Source organism: Falco punctatus (assembly GCF_963210335.1).
Source record: "Falco punctatus genome assembly, chromosome: 1".
In the NCBI taxonomy this organism is placed as follows: domain Eukaryota; kingdom Metazoa; phylum Chordata; class Aves; order Falconiformes; family Falconidae; genus Falco; species Falco punctatus.
Window position 1 is genome coordinate 115,422,989 of NC_137580.1, and position 18,260 is coordinate 115,441,248.

The 18,260-nt window shown below is 51.3% G+C and overlaps 1 protein-coding gene across 1 annotated transcript; it reads left to right on the forward strand.

The window, feature by feature from the left end:
• Positions 1 to 403: 403 nt before the first annotated feature.
• TRIM16 (tripartite motif containing 16) lies at positions 404 to 13,548 on the forward strand (the record flags this gene model as incomplete). Its single annotated transcript, XM_080408703.1, is given in 6 exon segments — positions 404 to 517; positions 667 to 752; positions 2,387 to 2,469; positions 3,334 to 3,364; positions 3,367 to 3,718; positions 3,722 to 13,548. Coding segments are annotated over 6 exon segments (879 nt in total). The 3' UTR covers positions 3,935 to 13,548.
• Positions 13,549 to 18,260: the final 4,712 nt, after the last annotated feature.

Genomic DNA, 18,260 nt, shown 5'->3' on the forward strand with positions numbered 1-18,260 from the left:
CAATGGCACTTGTAATCTTCAGCAAAGTGTGAGCCGTAATGGAGCTTATAACACCCAGAATAGTCACAGTGGTTGCCTACTGTGACGATCTTTGTTACAAACTTTCTTGAAAAACAATCCCAGTCCCGTGTTTCAAAGCTACTGCAGCCACAGCTGCCTCTGTGCTGTTGAGTTTTCCCTTTCCAAAAAGGTGTTGGAGATGCCAGTGTTTGCAGGGGAGGTGCCCTGGGGTGGAGAGGACCCGATAGCAGGAGACGACTTGAAGGATGGTCCAACAGGGGACTTTTGTCCCATAGGCATCTGTCCTGGATGTGGAAAGCCTTGTGGGAGGGTTTAGGCTGCTGCTGGTGGTAGTGGGGACAGCCCAGCAGGGGTAGCAGCCTTTCTGGAGGAGAAGGGGAGCATGGCTGGGAACCACATCAACAGGATAAGGACCCGCTCAGAGCACAGGCGAGCCTTCACTGAGAATAAGCTCAGACTGGAGAAAATGCCTGCTCACAGCAGCAAGTGCCTCCTTGTAAAGGCAGGATAGCTTGGGGTGTCTGCAGGGCTGGGGGAGCAGTGCCAGCCCTGCCCACGGCAGCGTGCATACCTCCTTGCAAAACGCCTACAACATGTAGTGTCATAGCCTAAACCAAGTGAATCTTTATTTATTTTTGTGGCTAGGATTGCTGTGAACTCAGGAAGAGCTCTGGGATGGATGTTCTTCCCAGCATTTACATCAGTCTGAAGGACAAACTGTCTCGACTCAGGTGGGTTGTCGTGAAGCTTGGTATCTGCTTGTACTTATCTTTGCAAAGCTGCAGCTGAGGGCATGTACTCGCTTACAAACAGCTCTGTGCTATCACTGAGGGGGTAAAGCAAAGGCTCAGAAAATTGCACGTGGACCAGGCTGGAGCCCACCATACTGCCCTTTCTCTGTGACAAGGTCATTGCTTCAGCGTTACGCTGGCTGCTGTGACAACGAGCACATCAGGGCAGCAACTTCTCAATTTTTTTTTTTTTTTTTTTTTATTTGCTGAAACTGGAACTTTTCAGGGGTCCTGATAAAACTTCCCTTAAGGACATGTTTCAAATCTAGGAGGGACTTTCTTGTCAGACCTAGAAAGAATGAGAAACAGCCAGATAAAAAGGGCATGAACTCATAGTGTGAGCAACAGAGACCAAACTCCCGGCTCATCGTGCTCGAGACAAGATGCATGAACTCACCATCCCAGTGAGTCCCTCGAGACTGGGGTCAGGCCAGGAGCTAACTCAGTTTATCTTCTGGTGAATAATTTCAGGTCCCATCTTGACAGGGAATGGGAAAACCGTGGTGATTAGGAGATGTTTTCGGAGCTGACAGCACTGTTTCTTGCCTGGCTTTAGTGACAGGTTGTGATGAGGCGTTAGCAGGTTGTGGGATGATCAAAGGGAGAGGGCAGGGATTCCTCAGGCCAAGAGGGATGCTGGGTCTCACTCCAACGCCACCTTAGAGCAGAGGGCAAGAAAGACCAGGGGTTTATGCGTCCCCCTTTGGCTTTGTCCTGGTCTTTCCTTAAAATGATAAACAGCAACAGTCAGCTGATAATGATTTAATACGCGGAAAGCCTGAGCTTTATCGCTATCCCTATCCTGACTCCTTTTATGTCTCCAGTAGAAATCTCATGAGCAGCAAGATATAAACCGGCTGAGTTTGTACCCACAAAAGGTAATGTAGCTGAGCCTCATAAATCCCACCGGTTTATACATATCAGCCCCGTTTCTTCAGCAAAGACAAAACTACCAGGTACCAGCAGTGATGAAGAGGAGGGCTGTGGTCAGGCCTGAAAAGCAATTTGCACCCCAGGTGTCAGCAGAGGTGGGAGCTCAAGCACCAGCGCTGCAGTGCGGCTGTGATGCTGAACTGGCCTCACCCCTGTTTTCAGGCAGGAATCATTTCTTAGAGAACCAGCGGTGGAGGCAGCCCTGCAACAGCTCGGATGCCTCTAGGCGGACGGGAGCGTGTCTGATCACAGCGGGACACACAGCCTCTCATTCCTTGTCCGGCTTCGCACGAGCCACTGGCAGATCCTGGAGCCAGGGAGTCCCTCCTGACCGTTCCCATCGCGCTGTGTGGCTCCCCGCGCCCCACCTTGTGTCTGAAAGTGCCAAGAGGCTGATGAAGCGTTGCCCAGCGTGAGCCTGGAATCGGGCCCCAGATCTGCTTGGGCTCTCAACCCCCCCCTTTGGATGGAACCCCTACGGCACCGGCTGGCAGGTTCTCATCCTGTGGACAATGTGAGGAGCTGGTCCTGCACAGCCGGGGACCATTGCCCCTGTCCCCATGGTGCGCAAGTCCCAAGGACCATGACCCCTGGTTAGTGTGGGGGCACAATCATTTATCTCCTTCTTTTTATTCCTGAAGAGATCGGCCGGATCAAAATGATGGTGTCTGCAACGGGACCACCCAACTGTCACACCTCTGCCCTATGGCTAAAGGCAAGGAGTGTAGGTCCTGGGTTTGGTGGTTTTAATACTGACTTGCCTTTTGGGGGGAGGTGGAGGTTGGTAAGAGATTCCTGGAGATACTGAGTGAAGCATCCATCTCGTCTGTCTCAGATGCACGCCTCCATCGGTGCTGGTGCAGCACGTTCTGCAGGTGTCTGTGTCCTGCCGCTGACTGCAGAGAGCCTCGGAGACTGGCTTAGGCTCATAAATGTCCTTAGGAACCTAAAGAAAAAGAAATCCAAATTAAATAAAGGTTTATGGATTAAACTCCTTGATAGAAGACTCTTACAAGGAATTCAGTTTACTTTCATTCATTTAAGGAGAACTAAACTGAGTCATGGTCATTTTAATTCTGCTAAAAATGGTACAAAGAAGTTTAATGTGACTTATCTTAATCCACTTGAAAAATCAATTCAGATTAATTTTCTTGAGTGTCTTGCATAGTTTGCCTTTGATTTTTCAGATGCTAATTAGTTTTACTGTGCGTGGCTGAGACCTAGCATGACCATAGTTTCCATCAGTCACAGAAAATGCTTCTGTGGCTATGTGCAGACTTTAAATACAAAGCTCATGTGTTGGATAAGTAGGATGGAGAACGCTCCTGGGTAGGTCCTGTAACAATTACAAAGAATCACTGTGGTCAGCAGGGACCTCTGGAGGTCTTGGGTCCAGCCCCTCTGCTCAGAGGTGGGGGGCAGGGGGCAAGCTGCTCGGGGCCATGTCCAGTTGGGTTTGAATACCTGCAAGGATGGAGACTCCAAAACCACTCTGTGCAAATGTTTCCAGTATTGGACCACCTTTATAGTAAAACAGGTTTATCTTATGATTCAAACCCACTTTTTTCTATTTTTCTGTTTCCTTTAGCATGTGATGCAGAGCCAAAGACAACCAATAAGTGACCAGCACTGCTCCCTGGGCACAGCTGTGCTCAAATCATCCTGGAAGGTTTGAACTATCTGACAAGAGTCTGTGCTTCAGCTGCTCCTGGTCTGAGACTGAGCTACCTGGGGCTGCTGCATACCTTGGCAAGAGGTGCAGAAGCATTGATCAGACTGACTGCAAAAGCAGCAGCTGCACCTTGAGGAGCAACTTCACCTGGAGCACCCTGCAGAATCGGAAGGGGTTTTCTGCATGGCACAGTGATGTGGAGATGCCCCTCAAAATGGATGTGTTTGGTAGGATAGGGGTCTACCCGAACTACCCCAGTGGGACCTTGTCCTTTCATGGGGTCACCTGTGATGGTGTGACCTAGATGCACCAGTTTGAGTATGATTTTGCTGAGCCTCTGTACCCCGACTTTTGGCTTTTAAAGAAAGAGAATAGTCAGGATAATGTGGCTGGGGGAGACGCTGAGGAGATCCCAGCCTCCTCGCATTCCCTTCGGGAGCTGCTCCCTGGAAAGCACCTGTGTCAGAAGAATTGGCCTGTGCTTGGGTTACAGCTGATGCCAGCGCTGTTGCCGTAGGTAGCTGGGGGAAGAAGGGAGCGACGTCTGCGTAAAGGGTCTCGTAAGCAAACGTGGTGCTGAGAAGCCCGTGATTTAGAGGTGGACAAGGCTTGCCAGTTCACACAGTTGCTTGTCCAGTGGCCAGTGCGGTTCCCAGCAGTAGATCCATTACTGTTCTGTTTAGTAGGAGTTAAAACCTTTATTTTTTTTTATTTTTTTTTTTTTATTCCCCCACCCCTGCCAGGGATAGTGACGCGCCACTGCGCTGCTGCCCTTGCCGTGCTGGTGCGGGTGGCAGGCGGTGGCAACGGGGGGTGCAAGGTCCCTGCCAGGCTCCCACCCCCGGGTCTGCGCCCCCAGCAAGGTGCTGTGAGCTGGGGGTCTGGCGGGGGCTGGGGCAGCCGGGCGGGGGGCGCTGCCCAGCAGCAGAAGTGACCGCGGCGCGCAGCCCACAAGGGGGCGCTCTCAGCCCGCGGCTGGCGCTGCTGCCTTCCGCCCCCCCTCCCCTCCCCCCCTCTGCCCCCTCCTCCTCCGCCCTGCAGCCCCCGCACCCCGGAGACCCCCAGCGCTGCCGCTGTGTGCGCCTCGCTCGCTGCTGGGGGACCCCGCGGAGGTTCTGCGTTACAGGGGGTGGCTGAGGGCTGGGACTCCTCAGAGGACCCCCATTATGGGGGGTGGACTGAGGGCTGGGACCCCGCGGAGGCCCCCCGTTACAGGGGGTGACTGAGGGGTGGGTCCCCGCAGAGGACCCCAGTTACAGGGAGGTGACTGAGGGCTGGGACCCCATAGAAGACCCAAATTATAGATGAGTGACCACAAGTTGGGACCCCACAGAGGACCCATGTTACAGGGGGGTGACTGAGGGGTGGGACCCCACAGAGGAGCCACGTTACAGGTGGGTGACCGAGGGGTGCTCTCGTGTTGGGTGGTGTCTTACCTGCCCCAGCACCCCCGCACCCTGCCCATGCTCCTCTTCCCCTTGGTGGCTTTTGGCTTGACCGCAGCTGTCAAAGCCCAATGGTAGCAGAGGGGACTGTCCCATCGTGGGCTAACTTAGTGGTGCACGCTGCAAAATGACCTTTGGGGACACAAAGTGACATTTGCAGCCCCCTTGCACCCAGGGCTGGGGAACAAATGGGTGGGAAGCAGTGAAAATTCCCTGCACACACCGTCGCTTTTTGGCAGGATGGGTCAAGCCGCAGGCGGGGGATCGGTGAAGCTGCACGGGCTGCTGAGAAGCTCAAAACTTGCACCCTCCAGAAGTCAGCAGAGCCAGAAGAAAAAGAGAAAGAAACTTCTACAAAGCACCTTGCAGAGATGGTGAGTCCACTGTTGCTCCATTCTGGAAGTGGGAAAACTGAGGCAGGGGTTGAAAAAACCATTTGCCTGTGGTCACCTAGCACAGGAACGCATCTTGGTCTCAGGGGGTCTGGTCAGCACTGCGCTGAGGGCAGTGTTAGTACCGAGTTACTGCCTTTGCCCCAGGTTCTTTCAGCCTTGGAGCTGTGATGGATAAACATTTCTTGTGCTCGCTGTACAAAATAAAACCAGAAGTGGCAAGGTAGGGTAGAGGAAAAGAAAAGTCACGAAGGCATGAGAATCTGCTCTTCTACTGCTCACCAAAGGGCTGGCCTGAAGCCAGATTTTAAATTTTGAAAGTTTTCCTGGGGAGAAAAAGACAAATAAAACACCGAACAAGGCCAAACCAAAGCCACTGGCTGTTGAAATCCAAATGTTTAAAGTTTATTCTCTTTTAACTTCTATAAAAACATGTGAAATGGAAAAAGAAATCCGCTTTCTTATGACCCAGTAAGTCGAGAGTTAGTGTTTCACAAAATGGTCCAACAAGATCCAGTGTCTCAGAGATGAAGCTGGACAGTGGCACCTGGACGGGAGATGCCCATTTCCACAATCAGGGCACGAACAACCAGGTCCTCTTAGCAGATCCAGGTGGCCCCTGCACTGCCAAAGGCCGGTGTATGCGCGGGTGGGCAACCAAAAGAGAAGCTGCTCTGGTGATGGGTGGAACAGCTGCTGCTTATAGAGGCTCTTCGGTCTGTGTTACAAGAAATGTCAGGTTACACAATTAAATCAGTCCCTGTTGGTTTTAAGCCTTATGGATCTGTAATCCTAAGGGTGCACTGATGGATTTGCTGCCATTTTACCCGTATTCGTTGCCAGAGTATTTTGTTCCAAGACACTAGCCAGAGCAAAGGGGCTGTAAATTGTACCCCTGCATCAGCCCTGGCAGAAGCGTGTCTGATGCTGTAGAGGGTCCAGAGGGGACAGCGTGGCTGAAGCAGAGGCTTCCGACTGACTGTGTGGCCTCAGGGGGCTTTGAAGTGAGGACACAAGAAGCACTGGGACTTCACTGAGCCTCCGGCAGCCCCAGCGACAGGGCAGAGCGCTGCTTCTCCTCTCCGTGCAGGCTGAAGCTTCCTTTCTCCTGGCAGCAAGCTGCACCCACACCCGGAACATCCCTCGCTGTGTCCATGCCTGCACTTGTTCTGCCAGAAATAAAGATTTTGTGTAGAAGAAGTGTGCTTCCAGTTCACCCTGGCATGGACAGAAAGGAGAAATAGCCACAAAAGTTGCTCATCTTGAGCTGTTGCAGCCATGGGACCAGCCATGGACCCAACTCCCACGTTCAGCTGCAAAAACAACTCCTGTGCCCAGGCTCAGCCCCACTCCCTCTTCATCCCCAACACAGCTCCGCCAAATTCCACTTCCCAACACCCATGTAGTGGGTGCTCCCAGCTGCAGGCAGGGATCATGGTGGTGGCACTGTGCAGCCCCATGTCCCTGTGCCACAGCTAAGGACAGCGCTGGAGAAACCTCCACCCAAAGCTGGCTCTGCTGCTCTGCTCAGCTTCCACTTTAGCTTGGCAGACCATGCCCGGGAGTTATATATTTTATCCCCGGAGTGCCAAGCTGCTCCATCCCCAGGCTGCATTCAGGGATTAGCATGCAAATAAGCCCACTGCTGCCTCAGACTGCGATAATTAAAAGTGAAGTTGTAAAACAAGCAGCATCAATTTTTGGTGCACATCCCCAGCAACACATGGTGATTGGACTGAGTTAGGAGACATTTCCAGCTACGCAGCAAACTCTAAATAGCCTGGAGAGAATACATGGGAATTTAGCTTGTGCAGCAATTTCAGATGTCAAAACAAGTTTCCTTGTTAATATGAAACTATTTGGACTTTGCATTTTTAATTAAAGCTTTTAATTATCCAACTGTATTTTATTAGCTTTTATGAAGACAGCTGCTTTAAATGCTGTAAGCCAAATCTGTGCTCTGAAGCACTACTTGTCCGAGACAGGGTTTCGGTTGTGAACAGCCTTCGTTGTGAGTAAATGGGGTTGTTTAATTTAAACTAGAATTTACTGTCCCAGCTTGATTGAAACTCTTTTATGGCATAGACAACAAATAGCCTTGGTGGGAGCATTCGTGCGCCCTGTGGCTTGGGGGGGGGGGGATGCTATGCTGGCATAGCAGGGACTCATCCGCCAGCCCTTTCCAGGGTGAGCATCAGCTGCTTCTGCAGGGGGTTTCTCTGCCCACCTCCCCGGCCTCCTCACATTGTTTTGCCTTGGAGCACTAGACCGAGACTAGAAGGTCCTGTCTGGAAGCCTCTTGCACCCTTGTGATGGGTTTTGAGGTGCCGAGGCCCCAGAGCGGGTGCTGCTGGAGGGTCCCTGTGGAGCAGCCGAGTCAGCCTCCCCGGTGCGGGGGCTCGGGGGAGCTCGCTGGGCTCTGGTTTGCAGGAGCTCAGGCTTCGTAGCTGGTTTTCTCCTGTGCCTGCTCTTCAGTACTGTGATTGCAGACGATCTTTATCAAGCAATAGTTAGCGCTTGTGGTCCGGGTCATGACATGGGTTACTTTATTCATTGGGCGTGTGTTATTTACAGCTGCAGGGTGGCCTCTCTTGGTTCACAGCAAGACAATAGTTTAACAGGTTGTGGAAGCCTTTACGTCCTGCCTGTGCGGGAGAAGAGGTGAAGAGGAACAGAATATTTGAAGACAATTGCAAGACAAGAGCTGACAGAACAGGGTTTCTGGTTGGAGCACAGCCCTGTGCTGAGCTCAGCGCCAGCTTCATGGAGAGTGCTCTGGTCCGAGACGTTACTCTTCATCACTGTCAAAAATCAGCAAAATGTACTAAATCATCTGTAATGTGCTGAGAAGAAAGGCAAAGCAGGCAGCTTTTAAGCACTGATGCAGGTCAGTCTGCAGGCACCGGGAGCTGGCGGGATCGCAGGCTGAAGTGATGACAGCCGTGCATGAAGCTGGAAGGGCAGCTCAAGACCCCACGTGTGCGTTCCTGCGTTAAGAGGACAGATCAAAAGCCTTGGTGCTGGGCAGGACTGTTCTCTCCAGACCTGTGTGTAGCTGCTGGCAATGAACTTTCTTCTGTCCTCTTCTGTCTTTCAGGGGAGTTTAAGCTGGGATTGATACAAGTGGGAGACTGTTCAAAGGAGATGCCACTACCTAGCGTGGGGTGTAGGGGCCGGAAGGACAGCAATGCAGGCACAGGTAACGCACACATCTATATGCTTGTGCGTGGACATGAATTGAATGTCTCCTGCTTGCTTTGCACCAGCGCCTGCGCTGAGCACTTGTACCTGCGCAGCTTTGCAGCGCAGACAGACGGATTCCTCCGATGGATGGATTCAGAAATACCGCCCAGGTATCCCATCCCCAGTGAAAGCTGCTGTTTGCACCAAGGGGTGCCCTGTGCTTGGGGATAGTTTTTCTGTGATGATCTGTGTCCAGCAGTTCACTGGGAGGGGCTCTGACACCCAGGCAGGGGCACGTCCCAGGAGACCTCTGGAGGGAAGTGACAGTGGTGGGGATCATGTCCAGCTGGCATGTGATGCCGGTAGACAGAGCAATAGAGCATGGGGACTTGGTTGGGCTGGGATTAGAGGAGGATGGCTCTGAAAATCTTATGATGTGAGTCCTGGTCAAAGTCCCGTTGTCTGGCTCTTAGCAAGGACTCAGTCTGACAGCTCTGCTGTGGCCCGGTGAGTTTATTGACTCGTTAGGAAAAATCAGGCATCATTTGGTGTCACTTCATTCATCTTTACTTTCCTCTGCCTGATCTGAGTCTGATGCTAGTAGTGAAACTCAACCTTCTCCAGCACGGGGCTGGAAGGAGCCGGCGCCGTGAGCGTGCAGCAGGTACCGCTCCTGGGCGAGTGGCAAATGGGGCACTTGGCTTCTCGCTGCTGCTGGTCGCTTCACCAGACAGTGGGATTGTAGGAGGGAGGAAAAGACTGGAGGGAGGAATAAGAAAGCTAATGAACCTGAGAAATGGAGACAAGGAGTCAAAGTGGAGCTGGAAAGGAACAGGCTTGTTGTCACTTAATAAACATGTTCGTACTGCTGACAGCATTGCCCTCTGGATTTGTAGGGGCAGATTTTGGGGGGAAGCAAGGACGGGCTGTGGCTCTGTGGGGACGCCCCAGGGAGCAAATTCTGGGGGGCTTCTACCCTGCTTCTGCCTGGGGAAGCAGCACATGTTGGGTCCTGTGCAGTCGGAGAGAAGTAATAAAAGGACTTGAACCTGATGCCAGATCTTCTCAAGCTGAAGGAAGCAGCAGCAGGCTGAGTACCTCCAGGACATGGACTGAGACAAAGAGATGAGCAGCAGCAATATCGGGTGTGTGGGACAGCCGCAGCGCAGACAGGACCTTCCATCCCACTCCATGGCACTGCTCGGGGCAGACCCGGCTCCTCTGCACGTGAGATCTTGTTTCTAGGGTACTTTAATGTATCTCAATCAAAAGGGGCTGGCCTGCAGGTGACACACGGTGTAGAATGTTGGGACAAGATACAGGGAAGGAAACACTTTGCTTGTTGTACTGCTCTGTGTGTAAAAAACATTCAGGAACACATGATGGTTTTAATGAAACAAAGTGTTTTGGAAAGACCCCAGTCTTGCCTGAAAAAAAAACGTATTTTAATGACTCGGAAGTGTTGGAAGTCGTGAACAAATCTGTCTGGTTCCACTTCAGGCATTAAAGGTGGGTCAGAAAAAAGGTACCAGGAAAGCCTGAATTCTGAACACTCAGCGATGAACCTGCTTCTATGCAAAAGCCTCAGTCATTAAGAAGAAATGAGTGAAAGAGGAGCGTTGGGTGTTTGCTGTAAAGCAGAGCATGTCAGGATGGGGAGCGCAGCAGCAGCAGCTCCCTGGCTGTCCCTGCTGGGCTACCTTGGGTGGTAGTAGATCCCTTCTCCTTGGTCCTCTCTGCTCCCAAGGGTTGGAACGACTGTGTGACAGCCCTGCCCTGCACGTGGCCTGGGTGTCCAGTTGCACCAGCCATTGTGGCCTGACCCTACCTGGTTCTCAGCGCTGTTTTCTGGGGGACTTCTGCAGCAAAGATGCTCTGGGACAGGACGGCATCCCATTCAGCAGCACCAGGGCTGTGAAGAAGACCCCAGGACCAGCAATACCTTTACCTGCAAGTATTTGTATCTCAATACCAAGAAGTGCCATAGGTTTTCATTCTCCCTTTGACTGCCCCTTTTTTGTTTTTCTTCCCCCTTAGGATCTTTAAGGGGAGGTTTCCAGAAAGAGATGCAGTACTCTGTGTCAGTATCTGGGCCTTGCTGCAGCTGAGAGCTTGTAATGATGAAGATTTAATGCAAATCAAATGGACTTTTCATCTTAGCAGAAAAGTATTTACAGCCCATTAAGTAGATGGGAAAACTGGTCATTTTTTTTGGAGGGGAGCAGAGAAAAATAAATAGTGCTGTGTAAAAATGTGGCCACAAAAGGCTCTTAGCTTGAGAAATTTAGCCTGAGAAATTTATCAGCTTTGGGGATGGAAAACTCATCATTTATATATAAAAATATATCACTTTTAATTACACAGCCAACTTCAGCTTTACTCATTAGTTACTTACGCTACTCTGCCAAGTTACACAGTGGCGAGCTGGCTGGAATATTTTATATGGCATTTTATCCTGGATTAGAAAAGTCAGCATATGGCTCCACCAGCCTTTGTTTTCTGTCATAGGGTAGGGAACTGAATGCAAAAAAATGGAGAAAAACTGGAAAATAGGATGGGAAGAGGAGGGTGAGCGCCTGGGAATGTGCTCCTGCGTATGTTTTGGTTGGCTGGCTCTGGCACATGTGGGTGCCTTTGGGTGTGCAGCTCTCTGCAGGCGGGTGCCCTGCTACGAGGCTGCGCAGCCAGGGCTCCTGGTGAGGCATCAGGGACGGGAGCATCCCGGGTGAAGGGGCTCCAAACTGCCTTTCTTAGCTCTGACCCCTCTTCTTCACCTGGATCACATCCGCATCTCCTCCCGACTGATGCTTACGCCATCTGCAAATACCTCTGATAAGGCCCTGACTCGTTGCTGGGGTAGCCGATTTCTGCACCTAATTACTCTCGCTTCTAAGACAGTTTTTCTTAATGCTTTGCCCGAAATATTTCCATTTGTAGCTTCAGGCCCCAGCACTCCTTGTTTTACCATTTCCAGATCATTTGAATAATCCCCCTTTCTCCTTTGATGGTATTTCCCTGGAGGTATTTATAGCATTATCACACTCCCCATTTAATCTCCTTTCTTACAGACTGTATAAAATTAAACTCCTCCATCTCCTCTCCCTTGTCTGCCGTGTCCTCTCAGCTTTGTATATTTGTGGCAGCTTGTTTTAAGGCATCTCCAGTTCGGTGTGACCCCTCTGATACCCCACGGGAAGCCACGGCCGAGGGCAGCCCACCCTAGTGCAGGGCTGTGTGGAGCCTGGGGGTTGCACGGTCCCTCAGAGGGTCTGCAAAGGACCCCTTGTGGTTCAGGGCATCCATCAGCATTGCCCCAGGGCACGAAAGCTTTGATGGGAAGCCCAGTGTGGTGTCAGCAGCGTATCTATGTTGTTTGGTGTGAGCAGTGCTAAGATGACCCCACGATGTGCCTGGTGTGCCAAAGATAACCGTGGGCGATAACTGTGTCCCCCAGCTGGCTGGGGCTGCTGGAGCCTGGTGGGGTGTGATGGGTCCTACTGGTTCAGCCAGGGAACCTGCAGAGAGCTGCCAGTGGTGGGGGATTTGGAGAGGATCTTCCTTTTAGATTCAGGTTGTTTTCTGAGCACAGAAGCCCCAGCAATGTGAGCTGCTTTGAGTGTGGGGGACAGTGGAAGGGCACGCCAGCACTCCCACTCCTCCCATGAAACCACACAATCCAAATGCAGCCAAACAAACATCTGCCCTTCTTATCCATGGAAAAGATCAGGCAGAGCACAAAGAGTTTCAAAGACAACCATTCTGCTCTCCTACACCATTGCTTCCACTCAGCTGCTGCCTCCTCCTTCTCCCCTCCCTATCGCTGGTGGCAGAAGAGCTCAACCCACTCACAGTGAGCCAAGCTGCAGCCTCCAGCCGCTGCGAGAGGGGAGCAGAGGGTGTCAGGGGCTGCAACAGTGGGAAATTTTAATTTGAAGCACTTTTTCAGGAGCAAACCACATCCTTGGAAACAAAAGGCTTGCAGGAAAGGTCTGCTTCTCCCCCCCTACCCGTCAGAAACTGAAATGTTCATTTTTGCATTCTGGAAGAAAAATAAAACATTTCCAGTGAAAATGGAAAATAGTTGGTGTTTTTAGAACTTGCCCCAAAGGAGGGAGACGGTCACTGTTTCTCTTACAGTCTCCCAAGCCAAGCTGGACGGGCGCACAAAGCTGCTGGAAGTCTGTAGAACCTGGGTTGGGGTATGTGGCTTTACCTCTGCCATGCACCAACTACAGGGGTCCTGTTTCTTCTTGGTCCAGCCATGACTGATGTTGTATCCCCAGAGATGGGCTGAAGCAGAAGGGAAGAGCAGGGAGCGGGACTTCCCAGTACACTGCTGGTTTGGTGTTTGGGGAAGCCCAGCGTCATGGGCAGTGGTGGGGAACGGGGGGCCGTGCCGTGGAAAATGCCTGCACCAAGATGGATGTAATCCCCCCCAGTGGGCAAAACCAGATTACCGGGGAGAGGGAAAATAAACCTTTAAAATAATTGTATCTAATCAGTAACTCTGAAAAGGTACCACCCTGGCAGGGAGATACTGACTGGTGGGAGGCTTTGAAACCTGGACTGGGGAACAGGCATAGATGAATACAGCTTTTCCCCTTAAATGTGAAATATTCCTTTCAACTACAAAAACCCATTTCCCTGCCCCACTTTCTGGCAAAGAAATTGGGAATGGGAAACTGTGGACAGGGTCCAGTGTAAATGTGCACACTGAAAGTTCCTGCTGAAACAGAGAAAAGGAGAGTTTGTGACTCCCACGGCCAAGTCCTGGGTGGGAGCTGCCTGGTTTTGTAGCAGATGTCCCTGTTGCTGCGGCTGTATTTCCCCCCCTGGAACCAGTACTCACCCTGCACGGCCGCGCAGGGCTGCCATGGCACCCGTGTCTGCAGGACAGGAGGCTGCGAGCACTGCCTCATGTTCCTTTCTGGCTCATAGCACCCAACACCTTGTGTCACCCAGTAAACTGGAATTAACGGGCAAAGTTCACAGTAGCATCATTGTTTTGCATGTGTGGGATATTGAAGGCAGCCCTCCCTTTTTGCAGTTACCTAACTGGCAAGAAATCAAGGGACGCTCAGAGCAAAAAAAAAAAAAAAAAAAAAAACCAACCGAAAAAAAAAAAAACCCAAACCCAAAAAAACCCAAAAACCTCAAGTCTTATGTCAAACCTTAAGTCGTATGACAGAGCAGTAAATAATGGATCTGGTGACCTAGACCTACAAATATTTACATTCCCTTGGCTTGGCTGATAGCAGGGGCTCGTCTTACCACGTCTCACCTAATTAGCAGAGGGCTACGAGAATCCAGTGGTGGGTTCTGGTTTCTTTTTCACCTCGTTTGTAATGCATGCCGCTCTCTCGCTTGCCATGTAGTTTGCACATGGGTACATGTCTGCAATAACATATGGGCAAGGTGTGTGGTTACGCCCGGGAACTGGCAGGACTCAGATGCATCAGCAGCTTGGAGGCTGAGAACAAGTTCCTGCAGCCACCCAAGAAGGTGCTGGCCTTGATCCCCTTTTCCTCTCGATTGCAAAACCAGTCTGAGATAAAAAATTCATGGTGGACTGCAAGCTCCCTGATTTTAGGGTTCTTCCAGCCCAGGGGCTCAGCTGGCTGTATCCGCTCCTAATCCAGCCTTGCCCGTACGGCTGCCTGGGAACAGTTCCTGGCCCGTGCTCTGCCCTGATCCGTGCCCAGGCACGGTTTGGGAGGATGCTGGTTGGCACTGGTCAAAACCTGTGGTCAGGAATGTCATGAATGATCAGACTCTACAGATTGCGAGTTCATGTTCAGGCCTGTGTCCTGGCTTGGGTTAGTTTCCATGTGCAGAGGGAACTCGCTGAGGGCAGGACCATTTTGTGCAGATGCAGGAAAGCGTGGTAGGAGACATGCACAGTTTAGATCATCAGAAAAAAAAAAATCAGAAAAAGGTAGAACAGTAACTGGCTACAGTTGACCAAACCGCAGTGTGGTGAGTGGACAGAGGATGTCCAAGGCAGCTCCAGCCCTGCTGGGCTGGGTGTGGGTGCAGAGGAGCCAGAGCTGTGGGGGCTTGCTGGGGGGGATACCTCCCTGCGGCTGCAGCAGAGATGCCCACTGAGAAGGACCAGGATTGCCTGATGTTGCCTGACCTGGCAGCAGTAAAACAAAGGCAGAACTCGCTCCTGGTCAGGACACCCCGCCAATGGAAACTTTTCTTCATTTTGAAAAATTCAACTTAAACCCCTCCTTTTGATGGAAGCCTGACTATATTCCTCAAACAGCTTTTAGAACCAAGGACTCTGAAATAGTTGTGTGATGAAATCGTTAACATGACCAACAATGGCAGTTTGGGAGTAAAGGGTAAGTCTTCTTTACACCAATAGGCAAGTTGTTTTGTGACACAAGCTCTCCAGGTCAGAGGTAGGAAATACCAAAGCAGGAAACAGGATTATCTATTTCTTTGGGTTTCTTTTTTTTTTGTCATGGCCTATCCTTACCCCTCTTTCACATATGTCTTTGCCCTAGGCAGTGCCTCAGCTTTTTAAAGGATCATCACGTAGCCCTTTAGGAAAAAAAAGAAAAAGAAAAGGAAAATCTACTTTCTAACCCCAATGACAGGTTGGAAATGGGGTGCTAAAGTACTTCACACTTAGGTAAATATGTTTCCATTGTTCTATTAAATCATAGTTTACTTTTTAGAATTGCAAACACTTTAACTGGGCACAGAAAGCAACTAGGAGCAGAACCTCCCTTTCCATTGTGCAGAAATGGAACTATGCGGGTTTGTAACTGCGATTGTTTTGTGGACCAGCTGATGTTCATGGACCATCAGTGGTGCAGATCACAGCTGAGCAGCTCTCAAGCCCACACACTGCAGATGACGTGCTGTCCAGGAGGCCGTCTGGCTCATGAAATGTAAACTATGAAAACCTGGACCTGAGACGGGCTCTCTTCCCTGCCTGCTTTCAGCTCCTGCATGAGATATGAAGATACATCAGAGCATGTCTGACTTCAGGGCAGGCTGGAAAATCACCACGCAGTGACGATGGGCTGTATCCTGGGGGGCTTTGGCTCCACATGCTGTAGGTAGGGAGGAGATAGAGAGGGAGCCAGGGGCTCCCAAACGGAGCCTGGGTTTGGTGAAGGCTGTTGTCTGGAGTTTGCTGCTTTCCCCAAGCACTTGATTTGCTTTGCAGGCTATGAAGGCAGTTTAAAAATGGTCTTACTTTTGTTGATTAGACCATTTTACTCAGCAGATGCGCAGATCCAGCTTTGCTAACAGCCATGCTGGTGGGGCTTCTACTTTCATAGCTCAGCTCCTACGAAGCAATCAATCAAATCTGTCTCATTTCCATCTGTAGGTCACTTCACCTCCAGAAACGATGCCTGGGGAAAGCAGGATGCAGGGAGCATCCCTGGGAGCATCCCTTGGAGCATGCACAGACACACATGCTGCCCTTTCCCAGCCGCAGCTATGCGGGGGGGGGGGGGAGTCACATCTCTTTGTTATGCCCTTTCTGCTGCTGAGCTGCTCCCGTGCCTGTTCCCCAGCAGTGACAGACTGAATCTGGCTTGTTTAGCTGGAAACGAGTGGTGTGTGTCTGCGGCAGGCTGGAAGCTGGCACAGTCCCTGGGCAGGGAGGCAGGCTGGGGCACGCAGGGTACTGGGGCAAACACCTGCAGAGACGCGTACTGCCACGCGTGAGGTGGGCCGTGCTGATCCGTGCACCGTGCAGCTCTGCCTCTGCCTCCACACATGGCTCTGCTCATCTCAGTTCCAACGCTTCTCCTGGTTTTAGCATCGTTTCTTTCCCTCAGTCTCTCACCTGAAATAGTGAGCGCAGGAAAAGACCTTGAGATCAAAGATGGACAGTTTTCATTCCCTGAAAACAAATTCCCTGGGTTTTGGGTGTTTTGTTTTGTTTTTGTTTTTTAATTTGGGGATTTTTGGGGTTTTTTTGTGACCTTCTGTTAGCCAGGTGCTTGCAAACAGGAGGTAAAGCATTGCTGGAGTTGGATGGGCATTGGCCAATGTGAGAAAGGACCCAGGGACTTGCAGACACAAGCTGACTCTCTCCTCCTGCCCTGCTGGTTGCCTTCCATACCTGCACAGCTTTGGCCAGGCAACGGGCGAAGCCTGGGCATTGTGTGCAAAGGCCATTCCTCCTCTGAGCTGCAGGTATTGCTTCAAAATGCCTTTTTCTTGACTTTCATGGGCATTTCAGCAGCATCCAGCACTGCAGAGCCCATTAGCTCTGCTTCTTGGCTGAACAGCCTTCGCTTCTGCTGGGGCACTCAGCTGGCTCTTCCCAGAGTCCAGATAAAACTTTAAATGAAAGAAAAACAGCTGGGAAGTGCAGGGTTGTGTGACATGCTGGCCCAGCTTGCAGGAGCTCGGCTGCACAGGGATGGCCTGATTTTGCTTCCTCTTGATCCTGGCGTGCAATGATGCAAAGCCCTTTTGAATTAAATTATTAAGCTGGTGATAAGAACATCGTGCTCAATTTGTTGCCGTTCCGCTAAAATGTCACATACATGATTTATATGGAGGAAGGGATAAAAAGAGGGGTACAATTATGAGGTTGACCCTACATAAATTAAGGAGAAGGCCCACCCCTCGCAGAGCCAGGTTGGTTTTGCTGGGGTGGATTGGGTTACCGGAGCACCACCGCAGTGCAGCAGTGCCGAGGGAACAGGGAGCGGGGGGCTGGGTATAAAGGGGCAGGCTGGGTGTGTGGGGTGGCAGTGGGGGCTGAGGGACCGGGCTGGGGAGGGAAAAAAATACAAATTGTGAGTCTGTACAATTGCCAACCAGCAGCAGTGGCTCTCGGGAACAAGTACTAAAGGAAAACAGCCCCTGTGGTGCACTGCCTGTACTGCTGCTGGGCTTTTTATTTGCCAAAATGCCACCTCCAAAATATGTGCACTGCAATGTTTCAGCAGAGGGAGGGAAAAGCCGTTTCTTCCTCCTCTCCTTGCTGTTACAAGCAAAAAAACCTGCTACCTGATGTAGGCTCTTTGTTGAAAGCTGGAATAAACACAGCCTCACATCTGTCTTCAGTGGCCTTTTCTCCCTAGGATGCTTGGTGCCAAGGAAGGAGGTGCCGAGGAGGTGACAGGAGCAGCTGAGGACCTGGAGAGCCAAGCCGAAGGCTGTGAGGATGGACTCGGGTGGTGCAGCAGAGCCTAGTCCCTGCCAGGAGGCTGTGGAGGTGGGCACGGGGGCACTGGGTGCTAGGGGCTACAGCAGAGACACGGAAGCACGAGACACGTCCACAGCTAGCTAGCGTTTCAGAGAAGGGTCAGCTCTTTCCCCCGCCATGCCTGTCGTGTGCTTTCTTTTGGTTTCTTCTCCGTAAGTCACACTCATTGTCTCTGCAGGGCTGATGGGGGTCTTGCTCTGGCTCTCGAAGGTGAGTTTGATAATGACATTATGTGCAGCCAGAAAAGAGCCACGTTTCCCCACGGGTAGCCCCAGGAACATGCATTGAAATTGTGACCTGTTGGGCCTTCAGCTACTGTGTGTTGGACCCCACACAGCCCTGTGAATGCCTCTTTATCTTAGTTCGCCATGCTCCCTGCTTGTCTAGGCTGGGGGCCTTGCATCATTCTTACAACACTTCTCAGCCTGACCTGTAATGCCCTCGATTGTACAAACAGTCACATGAGTGAATGTTATTCATGTCTCATACAGAGCTCGTACTATGTCTTGGGCAGTGTATTACAAACTTTTCAAAAGAAAAGCAACTGAATAAAACCCAGTCAGCTTTGCTCAAGGACCAGCATCCTCGCTTCTTGTGCTGCAGCCAAGGAGGCTCCAATGGGGCTGTAATTCG